Raw genomic sequence first — 20,952 nt, 5'->3', positions numbered from 1 at the left:
ACTATATTGAAGGTGTGTTGTACAAGAATGATTTGCAAACGCAATATGACGTATGACTCCCCTTCACCTCAAAAATACACTTCGGTCCAACCCCTCGGTCTACCTGCAATTAACTTGTTAATCATTTGAATTTAATTTAACAGCCGCTTGTAGGTATGGGTTTTTCACGAGTAGGTGGAGGTGGGTCATTATGCTCAAGGATGCCAATTGCTAGTTTATGGGCCTTGGGGCATCAAACCCAGCACCTTTCATCTGTGAGTGGAACCCGCTAGGCAGGCTGCTGTCTTGCCCCCATACCTGTGCAACAGTGCAATGTAAAAAAAAAACACCCCAATTGATTTTAATGACTTGACACTGCACCACGCGCTGGCTCTGGGCGGAAATAATGACACGGTGCGCTCCGCTGATGGGATCCAGATGAGCCACCTCTGACTCAGAAGGGGCGAGAGAGAGAGGGGGAGAGTGGGAGGTGAGGCATCACAACAAGATGCGACCCGAAATCATCACCGCCGCTTATTAAAGCGGCCTCCACTGCAGTCTTGAGTGTTTTGTTCAGATAAAACTGTTCCATCTTGTCCTCTTTCCCCTCCGCTCTGCTGTGGCCCCTAAACTGCCGTTTAGGGGCCCCACGCCATACCTCCCTCCCTACATCCCCGCCCGCACCTTGCAAGCCCGGCCAGAAATGTCCCAGATCTCTGTCTTTCTGTACAGCGTAGCATCTATTAGTTCAGTAAGACGCCATTGGGAGAGGGGATTCCTTCATTTTGATATGTCTCCTTTGGGCCGCCACGCCCAGGCTACGGCCGGCAGAGACCACAGTCGCCCACGGAACCGGGGCCCTGCTACGCTCCGGGGCCCCCACCTCTCCTCAGGCTGGGCCCCCAACAGTACAGACTGTACTTCTCTCACGTGGCCCCTGACCTCCTTGACGCGTTTCCTGACCCAGGAAATGGAATTAACACCTCTGGCCAGGGGGCCTCCGGGGGCCCACAGCCCGTCACAGCTGTGCACTAGCTCACCCACTCCCAGCCCCCGGCCCGGAGTCAGGAGTTCTAGAGAGTCCCGCTAGTTGGCTCTGAAACCAGGTCTCTGGCTCGGGGTCCACAGAGCAACGGCCATGCAAAAAAAAGAACCGCAGGCGGAATTCCATCGGAGCCTCGACAGAGACGGGGGGAGAGAAAAACCCTTTTTTTACCGCCAGCTTTAAGCACTCACACTGGGTGGTTTTTGAGGGGGTGATTCGAGTTCCACTTCAGTCCCAGAAGGCAACTTAAACCAAATGAGAGACATCATATTTCCTCCGCCCCCCTGCACCTCTTTAAGTGCCGCAGGCAGGGCTATCAAAGGGGGAACCCGGTCCTCCAGAGCTGTTATCATGCAAATGCTGCTTTTGAAATGAGCCGAGCGAGGCCTCACTCTGCAGGGCCTCTCTGCATTGATCACAGGTGAACTGTTCTCCGGTACAAGACTGTGAAGGTACTTTCCAGAGTATCGGTGAAGCAGTACAGAGCGGGTTAACGGTGATCCTTTCCACAGTCAGGCTTTTTACTCCCACACTAAAACAACTCGCCACCATCTTCATCATTTAAGGCGCAGACTCCCCTGCAGCCCTTGTGCAGCGTTAACGGCCACATGCCGTTAACGCTGCGATATCGCCGTCTGCGCGGTGGCTATTTAGCCTAGGGATGTTTTCTGATCTGTCAAGTGGGCTGTAAATGGAAGGGGGAAGAGGAGGATGGGTGCCGAGAAGGAGCAAAGTAGTTTGACTCTTTATTAGACGTTAAACGTGGGACGTATTTACGGTTCCCCCTTAAATACTCATGCCTAGAGATATTCCTTGGGTTATGGTTCCTGATGTCCTCTGGCAAGTGTGTGTGTTGTGTGTGTGTGTGTGTGTGTGTGTGTGTGTGTGGGAGAGACCCTTTCTGTTTTCTTCATTAGCCCTGTGTGTCCACACAACCACACACAGACACACACAAAGGCTATTTGCACACTCAACAGATTATATAGTTCCTGCGTTTAAGCGGCCCATGTGTTTGCATTTTAGTCACACATCGGCAATCTCCCGGGGCCACTTTGAAGCGTACTCCTCCAGCCCTGACCATAAAAAAAAAAGGAACAGGACGAAAAAGTCGTTTTTCACATCGTTGTGGAGGCCGGAACACACTGCTTCCCTAATACCCTTTCACCTTGTGCTTCACCCTCCATCATGCACTTACTGCCTTCAGCCCTCCAGAGTGCTGTGGTTCTCTGTAGAGAGAGTGTTTCCTTGAGGTACTCCCCCTGCGTATAGGAGTTAGGGTTAGTGCAGTATTACCGTTCCACATGGACGAATCCTTATTGGGGCTTGTTCGTTTCCATGACATTCCTTTATTTAAAATCAATTTGAATTAAAATGTGGTACTGCAGCCTCAGCGTTGTTTTCCATATTTAAGCTTTGCAAGCCTTTCCAAGCCTGTCTTTTTTAATGTGCTTGTGTTTAAAAAAGATGCATCCCCTCTCATGTTCGGCCTCATGAGGCCTTATTAACAGATAATAATGGAACAACGCGTCCAATGTGTCATGTGTTGTCAGCATCACTGTGTCTAACCCACATCTGGCTCTGTGGACGACTGCGCGCTTTTGGAGCCATGTGGCTTAGAAAGCACTGTGCTTACTGGGCCAACATTGTCTGACTCTTGTCTCCCGGTGTCTTGTCTGTCATTCTATCCTTCTGGATGTGACTCTCGCATTGACCCAGCTGTTCCCCTTTGTCTCCGCAGTACTTTGAGGTGCCCTTCGACTCCAACATGAACCGCACCAAGAACCGCCCTCTCGTCCGGGGACAGATCAGGTACAGTTTCACTTTTTTCACTGTTACATTTGCTTTGGATTCAAAAATACAAATTCAATCAAATAAATATTAAAGAATGAACTTTAAGAATGACGTGACCCAGTGAAAGTGCTCGCTCTGGACTTTCCCCGTGCACGTCGAGGCCTATTCCTCTTTTCTTCCCTACATTTTCACCTCTCAATAGATTCAGTTTTTCTGTTTCTCCAATTTGTATTGCATGCTTTGATTGTTTGTTGCATCTTCTGGACACTGGATGGATGCATGTGCAAAATGAGAAAATATTCAAATCCAACATTATAAAACAGAGATGGGATAGGGTGTAGAATTGAGTGTTGGAAAAGCATTGCAGCAACATGGTTATCCAACTTGAGCCATTTCTCTACCCTACCAATCGGGGTGTGACCAAATGCACTTTAATTCCCCCTTATTGAAGTATCGAAATGGATATCGTACCCATCTTATCGCTGCCATTCATGTCCATACATCAGTCCTAATCTATAACAGAACCGGATATATAAGCTGCTCCTGTTTTTTTTCCTGCCCTCCCTGATTATTATTATAATCAGTACACACTTTCAAAACAACAGCAGTACTAGAGCACTCCTATCGGCCCTATTTACACTCCTCCCTACAACCATTGACATAACAGGTCCTTAACTGGCCAAGGACCAAAATAGCATGCCAATGTCAATCATCACACACACACACACACACACACACACACACACACACACACACACACACACACACACACACACACACACACACACACACACACACACACACACACACATTTACATTTAGGGCATTTAGCAGACGCTTTTATCCAAAGCGACTTACAATAAGTGCATTTGTTACAATAAGTGAATTTGTCATAAGAAGTGAAACAATATATCGCTGTCGGTACAGTAAAGATGTTCATAGAACCAAGTGCAAGTATTACAATCGCTAGGCTAACCCATTCCCCGTGTAAAGCAATGATAGCAGCTACTGTAGATGCTACACAATTAAGTACCTTGAATAAGTGCAATGTACAAGTGCCAGGACGTACAACATTCAATGGTGGCTGTGCATTGTTGTGTGTATACACACACAACAATACACACACACACACACACACACACACACACACACACCAGGTGTGTAACACAATCTCACTGCGAGGCCAGATGACTAGATGAATACGTGGGTAGGTTGTGTTCTGTTCCATCTTGCTGCACTGTTAGAGATGGCAAATAACCCCTGTATTGGTGAGTGGTAAACCCCTCGCTCCCCCCCGAGACGGACTCTGTTACCGGGCCCTCTCATTAGGTACCCCCTTGTGGAACCCTGCCATGCTCGCACACATGCACACGCGTGCACACGCGTGCACACGCGTGCACACACGCACATATACATGCGGTTGTGCGCACACACATGTGCGCACAACCGCATGCAGAGCGCAACACACACACACCTCCCCGAGTATTGTAATTTACCACATCCCTTTGGCAAGAGGCTTACAAACACTCCTCAGCTCTCGTTTCATTTCATTCAGGTGCGACAAAGGCAACCGGTGTGTTGACGGAGGGTGGCACACCCTCTCGCAACCAAGCCTGTCCAAACATTTCTAATTGTACAAGAGTTTTGTACAAGAACCCTTTCCCTCCCTCTCATAGTTCACTACTGAGGATTAATGAGTATGACCGCCATGGAGCCAGCTTCCACTCAGGTCCAGTCAGGGCTGCACAATTATTCGCAAGTTAATTGAAATCATGACTTCGGCCTCAAGTTGCCAAGCCTGAGATGCTGCAATTAATGTAGAAAAAAATAAAGGAAAAGTAAATTTAAAAAGTTATTTGTACAATCAAAAACATCAGTTTTTCTGGGCCCGTTCCACTAAGAGCTGCCAGAATCTTGTTTATCCACCCGCTGTCTGAGGATGCGCTTAAAACCTGACACCAAGCAACGTGATGTTGTGGCCAGGTTTCTATATGTCTGGGGAGGGGGGGTATCTCCACATAGCTTCAGGAATTCCCCATGGGCGTGCTGTTTGAAAGGCGTGCTTGTGAGTCAGTCGCCGTGAGTGTTCTCTCCTGCTGTAAACACTGGACGACCTTTGAACCCTCCGCAGCCTCTCCCAGTCAGTGATGTGCGTTGACCTGGTGACGTTGACAGAGAGAGGTGTTTGTGTTTGTGTGTGTGTGGGTGTGTGCGCTCGACTGGCTCTTTAGCGCGCACGTTTATCTCTTGCCCGCTTTCACGCTCTCCCTATCGGACCTCTCCTTCCATAAACACACACACACTCATACACACAGCTTGTGGCCAGACAGGGAGCAGCTGGGCTGCTGCACTCTCTTGTCAAACAAGCCGTCAGAAGTGCACATTCTACACATTCTCTGTATCGTCCCCTCCATTGTGTTTACCGCCGACTAGACGATGGGGCCCCTTGTTCTTCTGCTGTCCTGGAGGGCCTCTGCCTCTTGTGAGCGGATCTGCGTCTGAGTAAGGCTGTTGGTTGTTGCCCTTATTACATCGACATGGAGCCTGGTGACACTTGATTATGCTGCTTGATTTATAATTAGAGTGTGGCAGGGGGGCAGGAGAGTGTAGTTGGTTGTTTGATAACCACCCGCAAGGTACCGGGTTCGATTCCATACTTGTCCGCTGCCTAACCTGTAGGCTTCCTTGAGCAAGAATTGTAATCCTAGACCTGTATCTGCATTCACTGTAATTTGCTCTAAATGAAACCTTCTGATATGAACTGACTAAATGGTAAATAATTAAACTTATTGGCCATGAAATGAAGAAGACCAGTCTCAAAAATACAGGAAAAATAAACCAGTGCCAATTCCGTAAACAAACCACGCACACTCAGTTGCTCCAGTACAACGTGGTTGATGTGCAAACGATAGCCAGATTCTTTCCACGTCCCTATCACCATCTGTGTAGTGTCCTTTCGCTATAGGCACGGCAGGCAAATCGGCTTCCCTCACTTCCCTCACCGAGTAGCATCTTCTGCGCCTGTGTTGTAGTAGGAAGCGAGGCAGTAGTTTGAGGGCACGACATGTGGCGCTGCAGAATATACGCTGTCTTTGGAATATACGCGATTCACTTTGCTCCACACACACACACACCAGTCCACTCGGCTCCCCGTATGCCCTACGAAAAGGGGCTGTTTCTCGGCCTCGACAAGCTCTGTGCACATTAACGGCCTTAATAAAAAGGTTCACAAAGCCCCCAATCACCGTGCCTTCTCTCCAACGCATGTTAGGCTTTATCTTTCGATGGCTTCATCAAATAACTCCAAAAAAAGTGCAAAAGACCAACAAATTAAACATCAGAGGAGTTCGCTGCCTTCATCGCTCTCGGGTCTCATCCCGGGTCCAAATTCCTGGATGGCCACATCACGCTCCCATTTTGTGTTTCCATTACCCACCTGGCATTAAGAGCCTGGCCGTGTCACCCTCTAAAAGCCAAGGACAGGAGCTACTCTTTAGTTCCCTGTGACGCACTCCCCTCCCTTCCCCTAGTACGCAGCCCCCCCCTGAGCGAGCCCAGGGCCAGATTATAGCCAGCCCAACAGCCAGCCTGCACGGCCCCACCTCAGCCCACATTTAACAGTCATAACACCACTAATCACATTAATGCCCCAATCTCCCCGCTTCGGCAGCACGCCAAAATAAGAGCCACCTGTTTGCTTTCAGAAGAAAATGGGGCCTGCCTTTGGTCAAGATTTTAATCTCTTCCTTCTTCTTTAATTTACTGGTGAGCGTTTACTGGTGGATTTGAACCAGACTCTGGGCATCCCTGCTTTTAATAAAAGACAGGGAGGAGGAGGAGGAGGAAGATGAGTGTGCAGTCTTCCCCCGTTTCCAAGCGCGAGCCGCTGTGGTTTCCGCCGTGCCCTGTTTTGATCTTGTAAGCACGGGCACGTGCACTTTGTCTCACCACACTACTTTCATCCCTGACAAACTATTATCAGAAACGCTTCTTCTGAGCCCCTCTGCTTGGAGACTCTGTTGTTGATTTGGTGTGGGTGTGTGGTTTGCATCTCTGTGTATCAGTCTGTGTGTGTGGTGGACCATTATCCTCTCATCTTTATTCATCAGACGCCCTTGTGACTTTTCAGCCGATGTTCCTACTGTTGCAGGGGAGCTTTTGTTTTAATAGGTGTGCATTTGATTTGTTTCACATACGAATGAACTTTATTTACAAAGCTTTTTAAAACAAAGATTGTGTGATGTCAAATGAGGGTATAGCTAAAAGTAGAACCAATTAAAACAAATACACTAGGGACTCAGGGATGTTTTTGTTGTTCCTTTTTGTCTATCTTTTTTAAACCCAGTCCGTTCTCTCTAAGTAAAATAAGATAAAAAAATCATGTATAAAATGCTAAATAAATAATCTCTCTCTGCCTTTCACCCCATCAGCCCTCTGCACGCCGTCTCCTTCGCCCTGGCCTGCGGCGTGCCGGGCGTGGCCCTGCTCACGCTGGCCGTCAACCCCCTCACGGGGTTCCTGGGGGCCCTGAACATCTTCCTGTACACCTGCTGCTACACCCCCCTGAAGAGGCTCAGCATCGTCAACACCTGGGTGGGGGCGGTGGTGGGCGCCATCCCCCCCGTCATGGGCTGGACTGCAGCCACCGGGAGCCTTGACCCAGGTACCCACACACACACACACACACACACACACACACACACACACACACACACACACACACACACACACACACACACACACACACACACACACACACACACACACACACACACACACTCAGAGACACATGCATACTAACCGGACAGACACACACACACACACACACACACACGCTCAGAGACACATGCATACTAACCGAACAGACACACACGCGCACACACGCTCAGAGACACATGCATACTAACCGAACAGACACACGGACAGACACACACACACACACACGGACACAGACACACGCATACTAATACACACGGACAGAAACACATGGACAGAAACAAACGGAAAAGTCCAAAATATGTGCCCACAACATTGGCATACTAATGCCCAATTGACAGGGCGTATGTGCGTGGCATTGAGTATGTGCCTTTGGTATGATGTCTGTGAGTGCGTCATGGGGCATAGTGTATGCGTGAGGGGAATAACATGCGCATGAGGGGCTTGACGTACGTAGCGTCAGGTTTTGCATTTGCTCCAGAGGTTGCCACAGGTTAACCTGCTCACAGGCTCGTCACACCCTTTGGTTTGTCATTCATTCATGTCTCACACGTTGCGCTGTGAAAACCCAGCACGCTGAGAGGAATGTAAAACGCAAGGGCAAGACCACGGAGTGTCCGTGAGAACCCGTTTTTAAGCCGTTTTAAGTCAAAAAACAGCATCAGCGATGCGTTAGCCCGGTTCATATGTCCATATCGGGACACCAGAGAGCTTGAGATCCTCTGGAGGGACGCAGTGGGGCTACGGGGTTAGTGATGACATCACACGACAAGCCACGGTTGTTTCCAGGCACTCTGCATCTTTTAGCCGTCCTGCAAGCTCAGTTGGACATCGGCAGGAAGACATTTAGGAACATTTGGACAGAAAACAACCGTCTGGAATGTCGACACATGTATTTCTAGTGTCTGCGTTTGTTGAACTGTGTCGTCAGTCTGGCACTGGAAAAGCCCCAAAACACACACACACACACACACACACACACACACACACACACACACACACACACACACACACACACACACACACACACACACACACACACACACACACACACACACACACACACACACACACACACACACACACAGACACACACACCTCACAGGTGTACACTCCTCGTCATCCACATTTCGAGGTGGGCTCTCAACACAAAGTTAATCATGACTCCATGATACCTTTATGCCCGGCGCAGAAAGCGGTTCTTTGATAGCTGTTGTGCGGCCGCTCGTTTCGAGAGGGGGTGCTGTTGAAACCCATAGCAACTTATGCCATTCACGCTATTCACAGCGGCTTCTCGAACCCCCTGGGCTGTGACTCACTTTGATAGGAGCCCAAGCCCCCGCCAGCACCTCCAGCCGCCCCGTAATGAACTTGAGGGGTTATCAAAAGATCGAGGCTGGATGAATACAGAGAAAGGATTTGTACAAGGCCACTCAGACTGCCCCCTGCTCTCAAGAGACCTATCCCTTCTCCCGGGTTCAACCCAACGGCCTCCCCTGGCGGGCCATCACCCTCTCCCTCGCCTCCTCTGGAGTTAGTGACCGTATTCAGCAGGAACCTCGCAATACCATATCACAGCCATTTTGGATTTCCGATTCTATGTGTTTTTTACGATTCTGTAAATATTGCAATTTTATGTGTGATTTGTTTTTTTTCAGCGTGTATTACGCTAGGGTTCGGGTTTAACAGGTCCGCCATGTATTCTAATGTTGATAGTTGATGCTTATTGATTATTGGCAAATACTCTATAGCGCCCCCTTCAGGACCATGTCATTATTTTGCTTCCTCAAAGATAATATTTACGTTTTTGTGACGAGCATTTTTCTTTTTTGTCAACCTGACGATATTGTGGAAGCAAAGAATCCTGATTATCACATGAATCATTTTTCCTGATTCATGTGATCTGAATCATCTCCTTCCCTACCTAAGAGCAGTGTTTACATGCATGTATTTATCACGCTATGGACTCCAGGCAACCACTAAAACACCTTTTGGACATATTTCAGACACGTTTACTAAAGTGTCAGACGTGTATGAAGATGAGAGAACAAAACTCCTCCCTTGTCGCGCGTTGTGCTGCCTCTGCAGATTGTCAAGTTGTTGTTTGCGCACAGCGATGAGGACAAATTTCCCTTCTCACGTACATAACCACAGGGTAGATCCCCTCTTGACAGAATGCAATGTGCAAAGGTCGACTGCACCACACCTCAAAAGGTGCTCGCTATGCATGCATTGATGCATGTTTAATGACACCCTCCCTTTTCCATCTAACTTAGTTTGATAGAAGAATGCGAAACGGATTTCTTGGTTGTTGGTTATTTATGCAAAGTGTTTACTTAGGTTGAAGGGAAGTGGCCTAGATGTTTTGAGTCATATGCCTTGCATCTGCATGTCGAGACGCTCAACACATAGCCAATGTTGAGATGATCGAGCTATGTGTATGGGCAGTGGAAAACAACACTTCTGCAGGAAAACACTCTTGTGGGAAAATATAAGATGTACTGCAATGCCTCAAATTAACATTGGACTGACTCGCTCCCTTTCCTGCTCTTTCTCTATGGCCCTCTCGCCTCTCTGTCCCGCTCTTTGTTTACGCCCCTCTCCCTTCTCGTTCCTTCTCTCTCTCGCCCATCCTGCCTCTCCCACCCCAGCCGCCCTGCTGATGGGGGCCTTCCTGTACAGCTGGCAGTTCCCCCACTTCAACGCACTGAGCTGGAACCTGCGCGAGGACTACTCGCGCGGCGGCTACCGCATGATGTCCGTCACCCACCCGGACATGTGCCGGCGGGTGGCCCTGCGGCACAGCGTGGCCCTGGTGGGCCTCTCGTGCCTGGGGCCCGCGGCCGGCCTCACCACCTGGACCTTCCCGCTTGTGTCGCTGCCCATCAACCTGTACATCAGCTACCTGGCGCTGCGCTTCTACCACCGCGCAGACCGCGGCAGCGCACGCAAGCTCTTCTTCTGCAGCCTGTGGCATCTGCCCATGCTGCTGCTGCTGGCGCTCACCTGCAAGAAGCCCGCCAAGGAGCAGAGCGGGGCCGATCTGCCCTCCGCCACTGCCGAGCCCAGCTAACCCACCGGCCGTCGCCAACTTGACCACACGTTGAGCGGTCGAGACGGATATCGCACTGGAGGAATGACGAACACTCGCCCACACAGGCATGTGTTGTTCTGTACGACCTACGGGTGCGTCATTGTAGGTCGGGGATTGTGTTGGCAAAAACGGTTCATCAGCGGAAAACATTCAGAATGGTGGAAACCCCTGAGTTGCATCAGGTTGTAATAATTTCGATGTATGTATGCATGTGTGTGTGTATATACAGTTGTCTATTTATTATTATGGTTTCCCACCACACCCTCACTATGCTGTATATGACCGGTCTTGAGGTGATGTTGGATGTACATTACTGAAGCATTTAAGCCAAAAGATTCTCCAAATGGAACACATTGCATTATGTAAATGCAAATCGACCCCAGGAAACATATGTATGTGATGTAAAAATAGTAAGACATTCTATTGATTAAAGCTTTGTATGTTTGATGTTCTAGCAGAGAAGAGAATCACGCTCTACCACTGTAGTTATTTTATTTTTTAAGAAATCAATTGAATCATATAGGAATAATGTAATCTGCCTCATCGACTTCTGCAACACCTCAATCTAACACAGTTCACCTGCTCCAGGGTAATGAAATAATTAAACCTGTTTAACAAAAGAAAAGGCTCAAATGTTGTTCTCTTGCACTGAATGTTTTATGACTCAACTGCCATTGTGTGTAATAGTAATTAGTAGTTATCTTTAGCTACTCACACCTGCCCTTAATGTCCTCTGTTAAGTCTATTTAGAGTCCCTTTAATTATTCATCAATGGCTGTGTTTTTGATACCTAAGGTAGACCAGTTGACGTTGTTCTCGATTTAGATTATTGACACCCACAGCGTTGATATGCCCTGATGGCACATGTTGTCTTGGTGTCTGCATGTTCAATGCAGGGCTGAAACTATTAGTCCCTTAATCCAGCTGTTAATGGACAGCAATGGGTTGATTGATTGATACCTTTTAATTGATTTATCATTCAAGCCACTTATCAAGTGATAGAATTGTGATTAGGGCTTTACCCTGAGATTCAACCCTTAATGTCTCCTGTCTACCTGTAGCAATCTGGAGTGCCATGCTTGACCCCTACCTCCTTGGATGAAAGCTTTTGCTCTGACTAAATGGTCGTACATAAAGTAAAGTGACACATTTTTTAATGCTAATTTGCAGCATCAGAAATTATTCTATTTGATAGCTTATCTTCCATTTTGGTGGTTTCTCTTAGTTGCTTGTCTGAAAAAGCAAGCGCAAGTTGGGACTCACGACTGCCCATTTCGGATATTTCCTTTTCCATAGTTAAACCGAGTCCAAAGACCAAATGTAATTGTAGCGAATTTTGAGTATACATTTACGGGGTGAGATTGGCGACGTTTGGCCCTATTTAGCAACCCACCTCTGCACCTGTCACTCAACCCAGGATCTCACCCCTCCCTTCCTCTCTTTAACCCTAGTTTTGGTATTTGGTTACGTTTCCATCCCCAAAGCCCATCGAAACGGAGCCCTGTGTGTGTGTGTGTGCCCTGGCCTCATCCTCTGCCCATAAAAGGGGACTACTATGGGGGGAGGGATTATTCAGCCAAGGCCAAGTGAAAGCATGGAGACCTGCAGCTCTTAATGCCCTCGTAAACTGTCTGACCGGACCGGATACGGCATTTCATATCAGAGAAGGCCAAAGGGTGGTGTTGGTGGGGGTGGGGTGGGGGTGGAGGACCAGCTGTTACAGTTTGGGAGTGGAAGTGGGAAGAAAAACTCACCCGACCTGTAGGGGGGTGGTAGAAGGATTGAATGTCGAGGCCAAACCTCCATGTAGTCTGGTGTGATGTCATGTTTGGGGACCTCCACGCCAGTAGGGGTAGTAATGTCGCGGGCGTTGCCGTCGGGGTGGCGTTAGCTCTGGGTCTGGAATACCGTTGTCCTTACCTCACTGAAGTCTCCTGTTGGTAATGTTGATGGTCGTCGAGTTCAGAGACTACGTGGGATATGGCTCATATATATATATATGAATATATATATATATATATATATATATATATATATATATATATATATATATATATATATATATATATATATATATAGTACATTCGGCTTTCCATATAGGTAGGCCTATAGCCTTTATGTTGAATTCCATTCACCTGTTGCCCTATAGGCTACAGTTTTGACAGGGTAATATTTTTCTTAGAAAAAAATGGAATATTTTCCAGTTTCAGCCTACTCTTCGACAAGATAGATATAAACTTGAATCGTTCATTTATATACAGCACAGGCCAACTGGTTTAAAGTGAATTTATTATTTTTCGAAGACTGACTAATTGTTATTTGAACAACTTTTTTTCACTAAGCAAAATGGTTTGAAAAACAGTTTGAAGTTCTCAAAGTTTATGTGCTTTTTATTTAGAAAAGGGGACGCTCAACAGAAACGACTCCATTGACATACCCAAATAACCGCGGAAGAAAACTTCCTATGAACTTATGTTCTAAGTTATGCACAAGTTGCCTTCCCTGTAGTGCAGATACATATCTGCCTTCTCCATTTTACGCAACGAGATCAGTGGCTGTATCAATTATTCATTTAATGTTCTCTTTGAATGTGAAGGGGAGCGTTCTCCAGCAAGAGGGTCTCCCAGCAGAGAGAGTGTCTCCAGGCAGAGAGCGGCTCTCCAGCAAGAAGTCTGACAGCAGAGAGCGGCTCTCTGCCCCACGCCCGCCGCCGTGCAGTTCATTATGACTTCACTTAAGTGGTCCCACATAAGCCTACTTGAAAACGGTGGAAAGCTCCGATTCCATCACAGCCATGTCGTTTGTAGGCCTTAGTAGGCCTATCCATAGGCCCTACCATCCTCAATTAATCTCTTTAAAATAAGCCAGAGACCGTCATCATCTGACATAGCAATTCGTATACCCTCTTTAAATAAAAAGACAGGGTTATCAGTAGACAGGAAATCAACGAAGCCTACTTTTAGACTTATTTTCAACCTGTTTTCTAAATGTTCACTAGGTCTGCACACAACACACTTTTCGCAGCACTGCCCTGAAATTCACGTCTTGGGCCAACATGGGCTAATTATCTTATAGTGGATATGGATGGGTTGTTTTATCCTCCCACACCTTGCTTCTCTGTAAAGAAGTACATAACAATTTTAAACTTTCCTTTGGGGCTCTGGTGTCATTATTCTCAATAATACGGATCAGGCCCCATGCGCCTGATTGCAAAAATTGATCAGGGCCTGGAATTGTGAGCCTATAAACTAAAGGTTAGGTTTTAGTTGCTTGACCGTTATTAATCTCCACCCAGGAGGGTGACATATGACGAAACATCTACCACATGCACAACTACGATATACATATAAATTAATTAAAGGTATATTGGATTATTTAGGATAATGGGGCTTGACACGGTCCTGGGTCAAGTCACAAACATTGACTCGGGTGTCTGAAATGCAATTAGGCCTATTTTTGTATTTACTTATTTATTTACTTACTTATTTATTTATTTATAAAGGAGTTTATATTTTTTATTTAGCAAGCGCTTTCACCTCATTAGTTTAATGACGTGGACTCCGACGGCCGCTTGCCCAAAACCAAGTGGAATCGCAGTTGCGTTTTGTTTTTGCTGCTTATGTTTTGTTTTGGTGGTCGAATATTTTAGACTTATGAACTGATTGTTTTAGCTTAAAACGTGATCAAAATATAAATTATACAAGACAATAACAGTTTTGTAGTAATTAATATAATTAACGAATGCTAATATTTATTATTATTATGAGAAGGCTGTTAAGCCTGCTGTTATTATGCGTACTATTAGGTCATTCTTATTTGAATGGTCATTGTTTATAATATAAATCATGTATATATTTATTTAGGCTCTATAAAATCTATAATTACTTTTTTATTTCGTTTTAAAATAATTATAACTATTGCTGTTTAGTACGTTGTGTCCTATGGTTTTGCCTGCTCCATTTATCGGCAATAATATAACGGTTTAATGCCTAACTCACCATAACGCGGGCATTATTTGAGTGGCCGTCTGTTTTAATTATAATTAACTAGTATATAACTATAGTTATATACTGTGTGCGTTTATATTATCTTAAGACATTTATGCGCAACACGAGTCTGACTCTATAGTTCATGAAGAGTTAGGTTAATTAAATGTACATAATAATGAGTGTGTTGATGAACACAAACTCACATACACTCACAGACAGGCCTGCACACGGCCGTGCGCGCGGCGCATGCACGCTCCTGGAATCGCGCTCCAGGAACCAAGTTCACGAACCTGTCTGACTGGGAGAACGAAGTAAGAACAAAGTAGCTCCCAAACTATAGTTAAATGCTGACTTCCAAAGTGCACTTCATACGTTTTAAATCAGATGTCTCCAACTGCAATGTTAGATATAACATCAGCAACATTTTCCTTTAGAGTAAACTACGTCTTCAATTGTAAACGTCTAACACAATTGCCATAAATATTTTGCAAATATATCTCTATCAACTAAACCTCTGTTTCTTAGAAAACAAAGCAAAACCCTTACGATTCCCATCCCGAGCCGTGTGGGCAACATCAGGTCCGAGGATCCCACGGGTCGAGACATCCCCCTACTCTCCCCATTCGACGGGTCCTGCAATGACGCGGCTACGAATTATCTTCCCCGAAGCCCATTGGCTGGATCGCGCGTCTATCATTCACACGTGCACGCCCTTCGCGCTCTATAAGGTCTAGTTCTCATCGGGGAGCTTAAACAAGCCGGAGGAGCGCGCGGAGGTTGAAGGCTCTGGCAAGCCACTGTATTGCGTCTCTGTGTCAGCCTCTCTCCGTCTTCCATGTTTACACCCTAATTATGGTGAAACTTTGCTCAGTGACTTTTCATTCATGGATTTATAGCAAAAACTGAGAGCTGTGAATAGCATTCTTTTTGGACTTATTTATTATTTTAACATTTTACACCAATCGGGCATGTGAGCAATCTTGCAAGGATTGTAGAAACCAAACGATTATTCGTTTTCTTGGGGCAAATATGCGTCGCTGGAATATGGTATGCACTCGAAAGGCTTATGGAATATAGCCTGTTTTGCCAAAGTCTGTATGCTTGCTCGTCCAGCCCAGTAAAGAAGAAACTCTTCCTACTTGGCATCATGTTCTTACTGTGGGTGTACATGCTCTACTCCTGCGTGGGCTACTGCTCCGGCATGCCTAGCCTAGTGGTGGATAGTTACCGGGGCAAGGACACCGAGTCGTCGGTGGGCAAGCGGACCGAGAACAGCCGAGTGGACCTGATGTCCCGACTCATGCCCGTGAAGCCGCAGCAGCAGGCGTGGGTAGACGACGTGGAGGCGGACTACGACGAGCCGTCCGTCAGAACAGCCGTGTCCAGAGACTTGCTCCACAACGAGATCGAGACGGACGAGAGGACGAGCGACGACTGGGACGGAGAGATGAGAGGGGAGCAGCAGCAGAGGTCCGCCGCCGAGCCCAGCGCCATGTCGAGCTTCTCCAACGGCTCGGGCAGCAAGAAGCTGCCACAGGCGATCATCATCGGGGTGAAGAAGGGGGGCACGCGGGCGCTGCTGGAGTTCCTGCGGGTGCACCCCGACATCAGGGCCGTGGGCGCGGAGCCGCACTTCTTCGATCGCAATTATAACAACGGGCTGGAGTGGTACAGGTAAAAACAAGTCTTTACTGGGTTACTTTTTTTTTTTGGGGGGGGGGGGGGGGGTGGGTAAGATGGGGCGCATTCCAATGCGTATTGGCTAGACTTCTGGGTGGATCGCGCGCCCCCGTGGTTAATTAGCGACTTTTGTTAGAATTGAAATGTGGTTCCGTTATTTTTCCTGTTATTTTATTTTAACTCGATGAGCACACACACACACACACACACACACACACACACCCACACACACACACACACACACACACACACACACACACACACACACACACACACACACACACTGTTTCATCTATTAGGTTAATTCCAAAGCATTACCTGGGAAGTACAATCATTTGCCAAACCTAACAATAATAATTGAAGAATTATGTAGATGGGCTATCACGTTTTAGAGCTTCTATTTTCATCGAATTGCTTCCAATCATAAATGGGGTTTATTTACAAGAAGAAGCGACTGTTTAGTCGAGCTTTACGCGTCGGGGCAGGCCGACGTGTCTCTCCGCTCCCCCGTCCGTCCCGATCCAGCGATGCGCAGTGATCTCTATTGGGCGCAGCGCAACATTACACACGGTCTGCTTTCACCGTCGTCTGCCCAAGTAGGCTATACGCCTAAACATTTGAAATGGCATACGCGTAGGCCTATTGACCCATAGGCCTACAATTTAGTTTAATGGATAACATTTGATGCGATTACTTTTATCATCACGTCGTTACGCACAAATGCTCGTTTAAATGACGTAGGCCTGTTTAGATCTGATTCAACTGAAAATTCAGAAGCACGTTTTTAATCCGCCTTTCGGGTCGGCGTTTATGTCGGCCTCGTGTTTTTAGTTCAATAAACTCGATTAGAAGCCATTGACCACCTGAAATGTTCTGAATTCAACCTCCCCTTTTCTGAAATATAAGTGACAGAAATAGAAGTTGACATTTTTATTTTTATTTTTTTCTTCCAAGTGGCTCCCTGGGTGTAGAGAACATTCTCAAAAGCAAGGACCTGTAAGACAGGCTAGATCCTCTCGGCTTTCAACAAACCTTTTTATGATCATTTGATCCAGCCCTGTGCTCAAACGAGGAATCGCGTGTGATCGTTATTCAGTTGTAGTAGGCTTCCTCAGGGCCTTATCGATCCCCAATGACCGCACTGATCTCTACAGAACCAGAAGGAACTCTACAGGCCCAATAGCCTATATTTTCTTAATAGTTATTAATACTAGTTCCGTCCTGTTTGGAATAATATAGGGATACAGCCTACTATTTTTGTCATTTAGACATTATTTTAAATACTTATACTAGGCCTACTCATCATCACGTTTCCTACACATTATTTCAATCAACTCTAAACTTAGTTTATGTTTGCTGTATAACATGGAAACCTTTTTCCCCCTCTGCTTTAATCTTTACTTTTCTTCCCGATGGGGAAGGGGCTGAACTAAAAGCCCATCTAAATGCCACTTTTCATTGCATGGCCGTTTGAATAAACGGATTTGGTATACTGCCTTAGGAGATCCCCGTTAAATATGCAAGGCCTTAAAGGGGGCCCCAAAAAGTAGAGCAAAACGAGAGAAAAGATGAATGGTAAGCCCGGGTGTTGGCAGCGCTGGAAATAAAGACATGCTTCTCGATTCATTCCGAGTTTAAGAAGAGACCGCGGGGTTACTTTGATATTGTCTACTACAAATTTGCTTTCGGTTCACTATTCTCTCACATGCAAATGGTTGGAACACGACTTGCTATCGGATGCCAGTAATTATTAATGTATGTGTTTTTAGAAACAAAGCACCGCAACTCAGCTTGTATCGTTTAAGACTAATTTAAACCCATGGTGAGAATAAAGACGTTAAATCCATGGTGAGCAATGTGCGTAATAATTTGTCCTGGAAGATACGAAACAAGTTCTTATCTAGCATAATATCCGACTTGAGGTCTGTCTTTAATAATCAACAAGCACGCCAGCCTCAGTACCTGCAGGCAGGCCTTAGAATATCACATTCACATACGCACACACTCCACAAAGTGCTGTGTCGTTTTTTCACGCTTCTTTTTCAGCAGCCTGAAAAGCTTTTAAAAGTTTTGTTCAAGCAAAAACTTTCTTTTGAGGAAGTTTGAATTGTTTTAGTTAATAATTAAATGTCTGATGACATATAGTCCTATATTATCACATATACTTACGTCCTTTTTTTGATACGCCAAGTATAAATATATTCTTCATATGCAAACGAAACTAATATCTTCTTCTTATGCAGAAAAGACAAATCTTTATTTATTACAGAATAAAATGTTCTTATGTGATAATTTTGCTCCCCACCAAATGGTCTGGATAATCTTAACCATGAAGATTTGCTGAAAGTGCTGCATATTCCACCCTAACAGCTGGTGCTCACTACTACACGTAGTCGGTAAGAAGAATACCCCCAAGAAAGTTGTTTTAGGGCGATTATTTATCTTGAGCGACCATCCACTGGGATAGGAAAGCCTAGCGTAATCATAAATTGCTGAGCCCCCTAACATAGTCATCATGAGCCCTGGACACTGGAGAGGTCTTGGGGAGACTACTGGAATGCACCGCCTTCGTCCCACCAAGAGACTCCATTACACAGGAATCCTAAAAAATGTACATTTTGAACCTTGAAATACAGTCCATGGGGGTAAGACTCCGCCAGGGTGAGGCATTATTCGGGGTGATTTGTGCGTGCGAGACAGAAATGCTGCTACTGCTTGCTTGCATATTTGCACAATCTTTTCCGCTTTCCACACCTCTAGTGAGCTCGTACCACATTCTCCTCCTTGGAGCCAAGGGTGCTCACGTTAAGAACCTGGAAGTCCACCAACTTCGCAATGCGAGGAAGAGCAAGAGGGTTGCGTGTCAGATATGAATTGCAAATCAAAACACAGACAGAATCACATAATAATTATTGGCATCGTACATTGCACTTTGTTTTGTATTTGTGCCAAAGACAAACATCTTATTGACCTGAAATATGCGTTTTTACTGAAGGGTGCTTGGATAAGGAGGTAGGCTCCACATTTGAACGGTGAGGTTGTGAATGTACCCAATGAAGAGAGAGAGAGTGAGAGAGAGAGAGAGAGAGAGAGAGAGAGAGAGAGAGAGAGAGAGAGAGAGTGCCCGAGAGAGGTACACCAAGAGAGAGAGAGGGATGGTCAACTAGAGCTTATGCTATCGAAGGGCTCTTGCGGCGTGAAACTGAATAGGACTCCTAAGTTGTCAGTTTCTTTTGGCAGCTGTTTCGTAGGGTTAGGCAATGGACAGCAAATGGCAGCTTGTGGGATTGAGTTATATATGCCGTTATTTTTGTAGGAGATGCTTGTAAACGTGATATGCTGTATATATATATAAGGCTATTCCTCCTGCAGACTGTGTTTGTTTCCGCATTATTTTCGTTGGCTTGGGGAATGCTTTAATGTCGTTAGATCCTGAATGCTTGGTGTCCCTTATTGAATTGCAGCATATTCTGATGTATCCGTTCCACCCAGGAGTAGAGGGTAACATGCTATTTACAAATAGGCTACTCATTGACTGCAGTCTTCTTGTCTTTCTGTCAGTTTGCGGTGTGTGTCCCCTCCTTCTCTCCGTTCATATTCCATTTGGCTCTATTGGCTATGAAGGGTCTGTGATGTGTAATTACCGGGGGCTGCGGTTTCGCTGTCGTGTCGTCGGCTCTGGTCACAGGCTGGGCTGTGGGGCCCTGGCACTGAGGCCCCAGTGTTGTGTTTTATCGCTCAGCTCGTAGGGACTTGGCTGGAAATGCATAAGGGGAGGGGACGGAGGGTCTGGTTGTTTCATTGGAGTTGAAGTATATTATGGGCTAGGATCAGGGTGCCTGTGTTGTGTTGTCTAGCGTTTTTTTATTTGTTAATAAGTTGAATCACTTTTTGTGTCATGAAGTCAAAGGTTGGCACTGGCAATGAGATGTGCACTGTTAAAAAGTGTTTTGTTTTATTCATCACATTGTGTTGACGCTTGTATTAGCACCAGAGAGCAAATTCACTCCGCAGAGCTTGCTTTAGGTGAAGAAGTCTCTGTGTGTGCGTTTGTGTGTGTCTGGGGTGGGGGGGAGGCTGATGATCAAAGGTTATGGTCTTTAAACACAAACCCCTGATGGGTCTGGAACGGCGCCATGCCTGAGTTGGGGAGGGTGGAGGGGGGGGTTCGCGGTGGTCAACCTTTGTATCTTGTCTGTGATAAAACCCCAAATCCTGCAGAGGTAAACATACCTTTGAAAGCAGCGGTGGCCGTGGTTGCGGTGGTGGTGGTGGTGGCGGCGGGGATGGCAGTGGAAGGGGGGTGAGGGGCCACTTAGAGAACCCCACAAGAAAGAAACAAGGCGGGGCACTGTTGAGACCGAGAGGGAAGAAAGGAAGGAAAAAAAAACAACGCCGCGTTTGTTCGGCTGTTGCTGGCGGAAGTCGGTGAGCCACTTGAACGTCGTTATCAAAAGGCGGGGCCGCGGCGCCCGGTGTTCCCCAGCGAGCAGAGCCGGACCCGCCGCCGCTGTCCCGTGTCGAGGACAGTTCTGGGTGGCTGCACCCCCATTCACGGGCTCACCACAGGAGTGCTCCCGTTTCCAACGTAGGCGACCCTCTCTCAACCCTCTCCACCTCCTCCTCCCCCTCCTCCTGCCCTCCTCTCCTCTCCACGG

At 46.6% G+C, this 20,952-nt stretch overlaps 2 protein-coding genes across 2 annotated transcripts in view; both read left to right on the top strand.

Annotated features, from left to right (window-relative positions):
• cox10 (cytochrome c oxidase assembly factor heme A:farnesyltransferase COX10) overlaps positions 1 to 11,202 on the top strand; it is a 31,412-nt gene extending 20,210 nt beyond the window's left edge. The window contains exons 5-7 of the mRNA XM_079757304.1: positions 2,763 to 2,833; positions 7,246 to 7,478; positions 10,183 to 11,202. Coding sequence (XP_079613430.1) covers positions 2,763 to 2,833; positions 7,246 to 7,478; positions 10,183 to 10,604 — 726 coding nt within the window. The 3' untranslated portion in view covers positions 10,605 to 11,202. The remainder of the gene's footprint in view (positions 1 to 2,762; positions 2,834 to 7,245; positions 7,479 to 10,182) is intronic.
• A 4,478-nt stretch (positions 11,203 to 15,680) lies between these two features.
• LOC307090386 (heparan sulfate glucosamine 3-O-sulfotransferase 3B1-like) overlaps positions 15,681 to 20,952 on the top strand; it is a gene marked incomplete at its 5' end in the record, with an annotated part of 20,214 nt that continues 14,942 nt past the window's right edge. Inside the window, one exon of the mRNA XM_079757012.1 lies at positions 15,681 to 16,288. Within this exon, the coding sequence (XP_079613138.1) occupies positions 15,681 to 16,288 (608 nt within the window). The remainder of the gene's footprint in view (positions 16,289 to 20,952) is intronic.

This window comes from Pollachius pollachius (genome assembly GCF_949987615.1).
Source record: "Pollachius pollachius genome assembly, chromosome: 19".
NCBI classification, from domain to species: Eukaryota; Metazoa; Chordata; class Actinopteri; order Gadiformes; family Gadidae; genus Pollachius; species Pollachius pollachius.
This window is presented reverse-complemented; position numbering and strand designations above follow the sequence as displayed.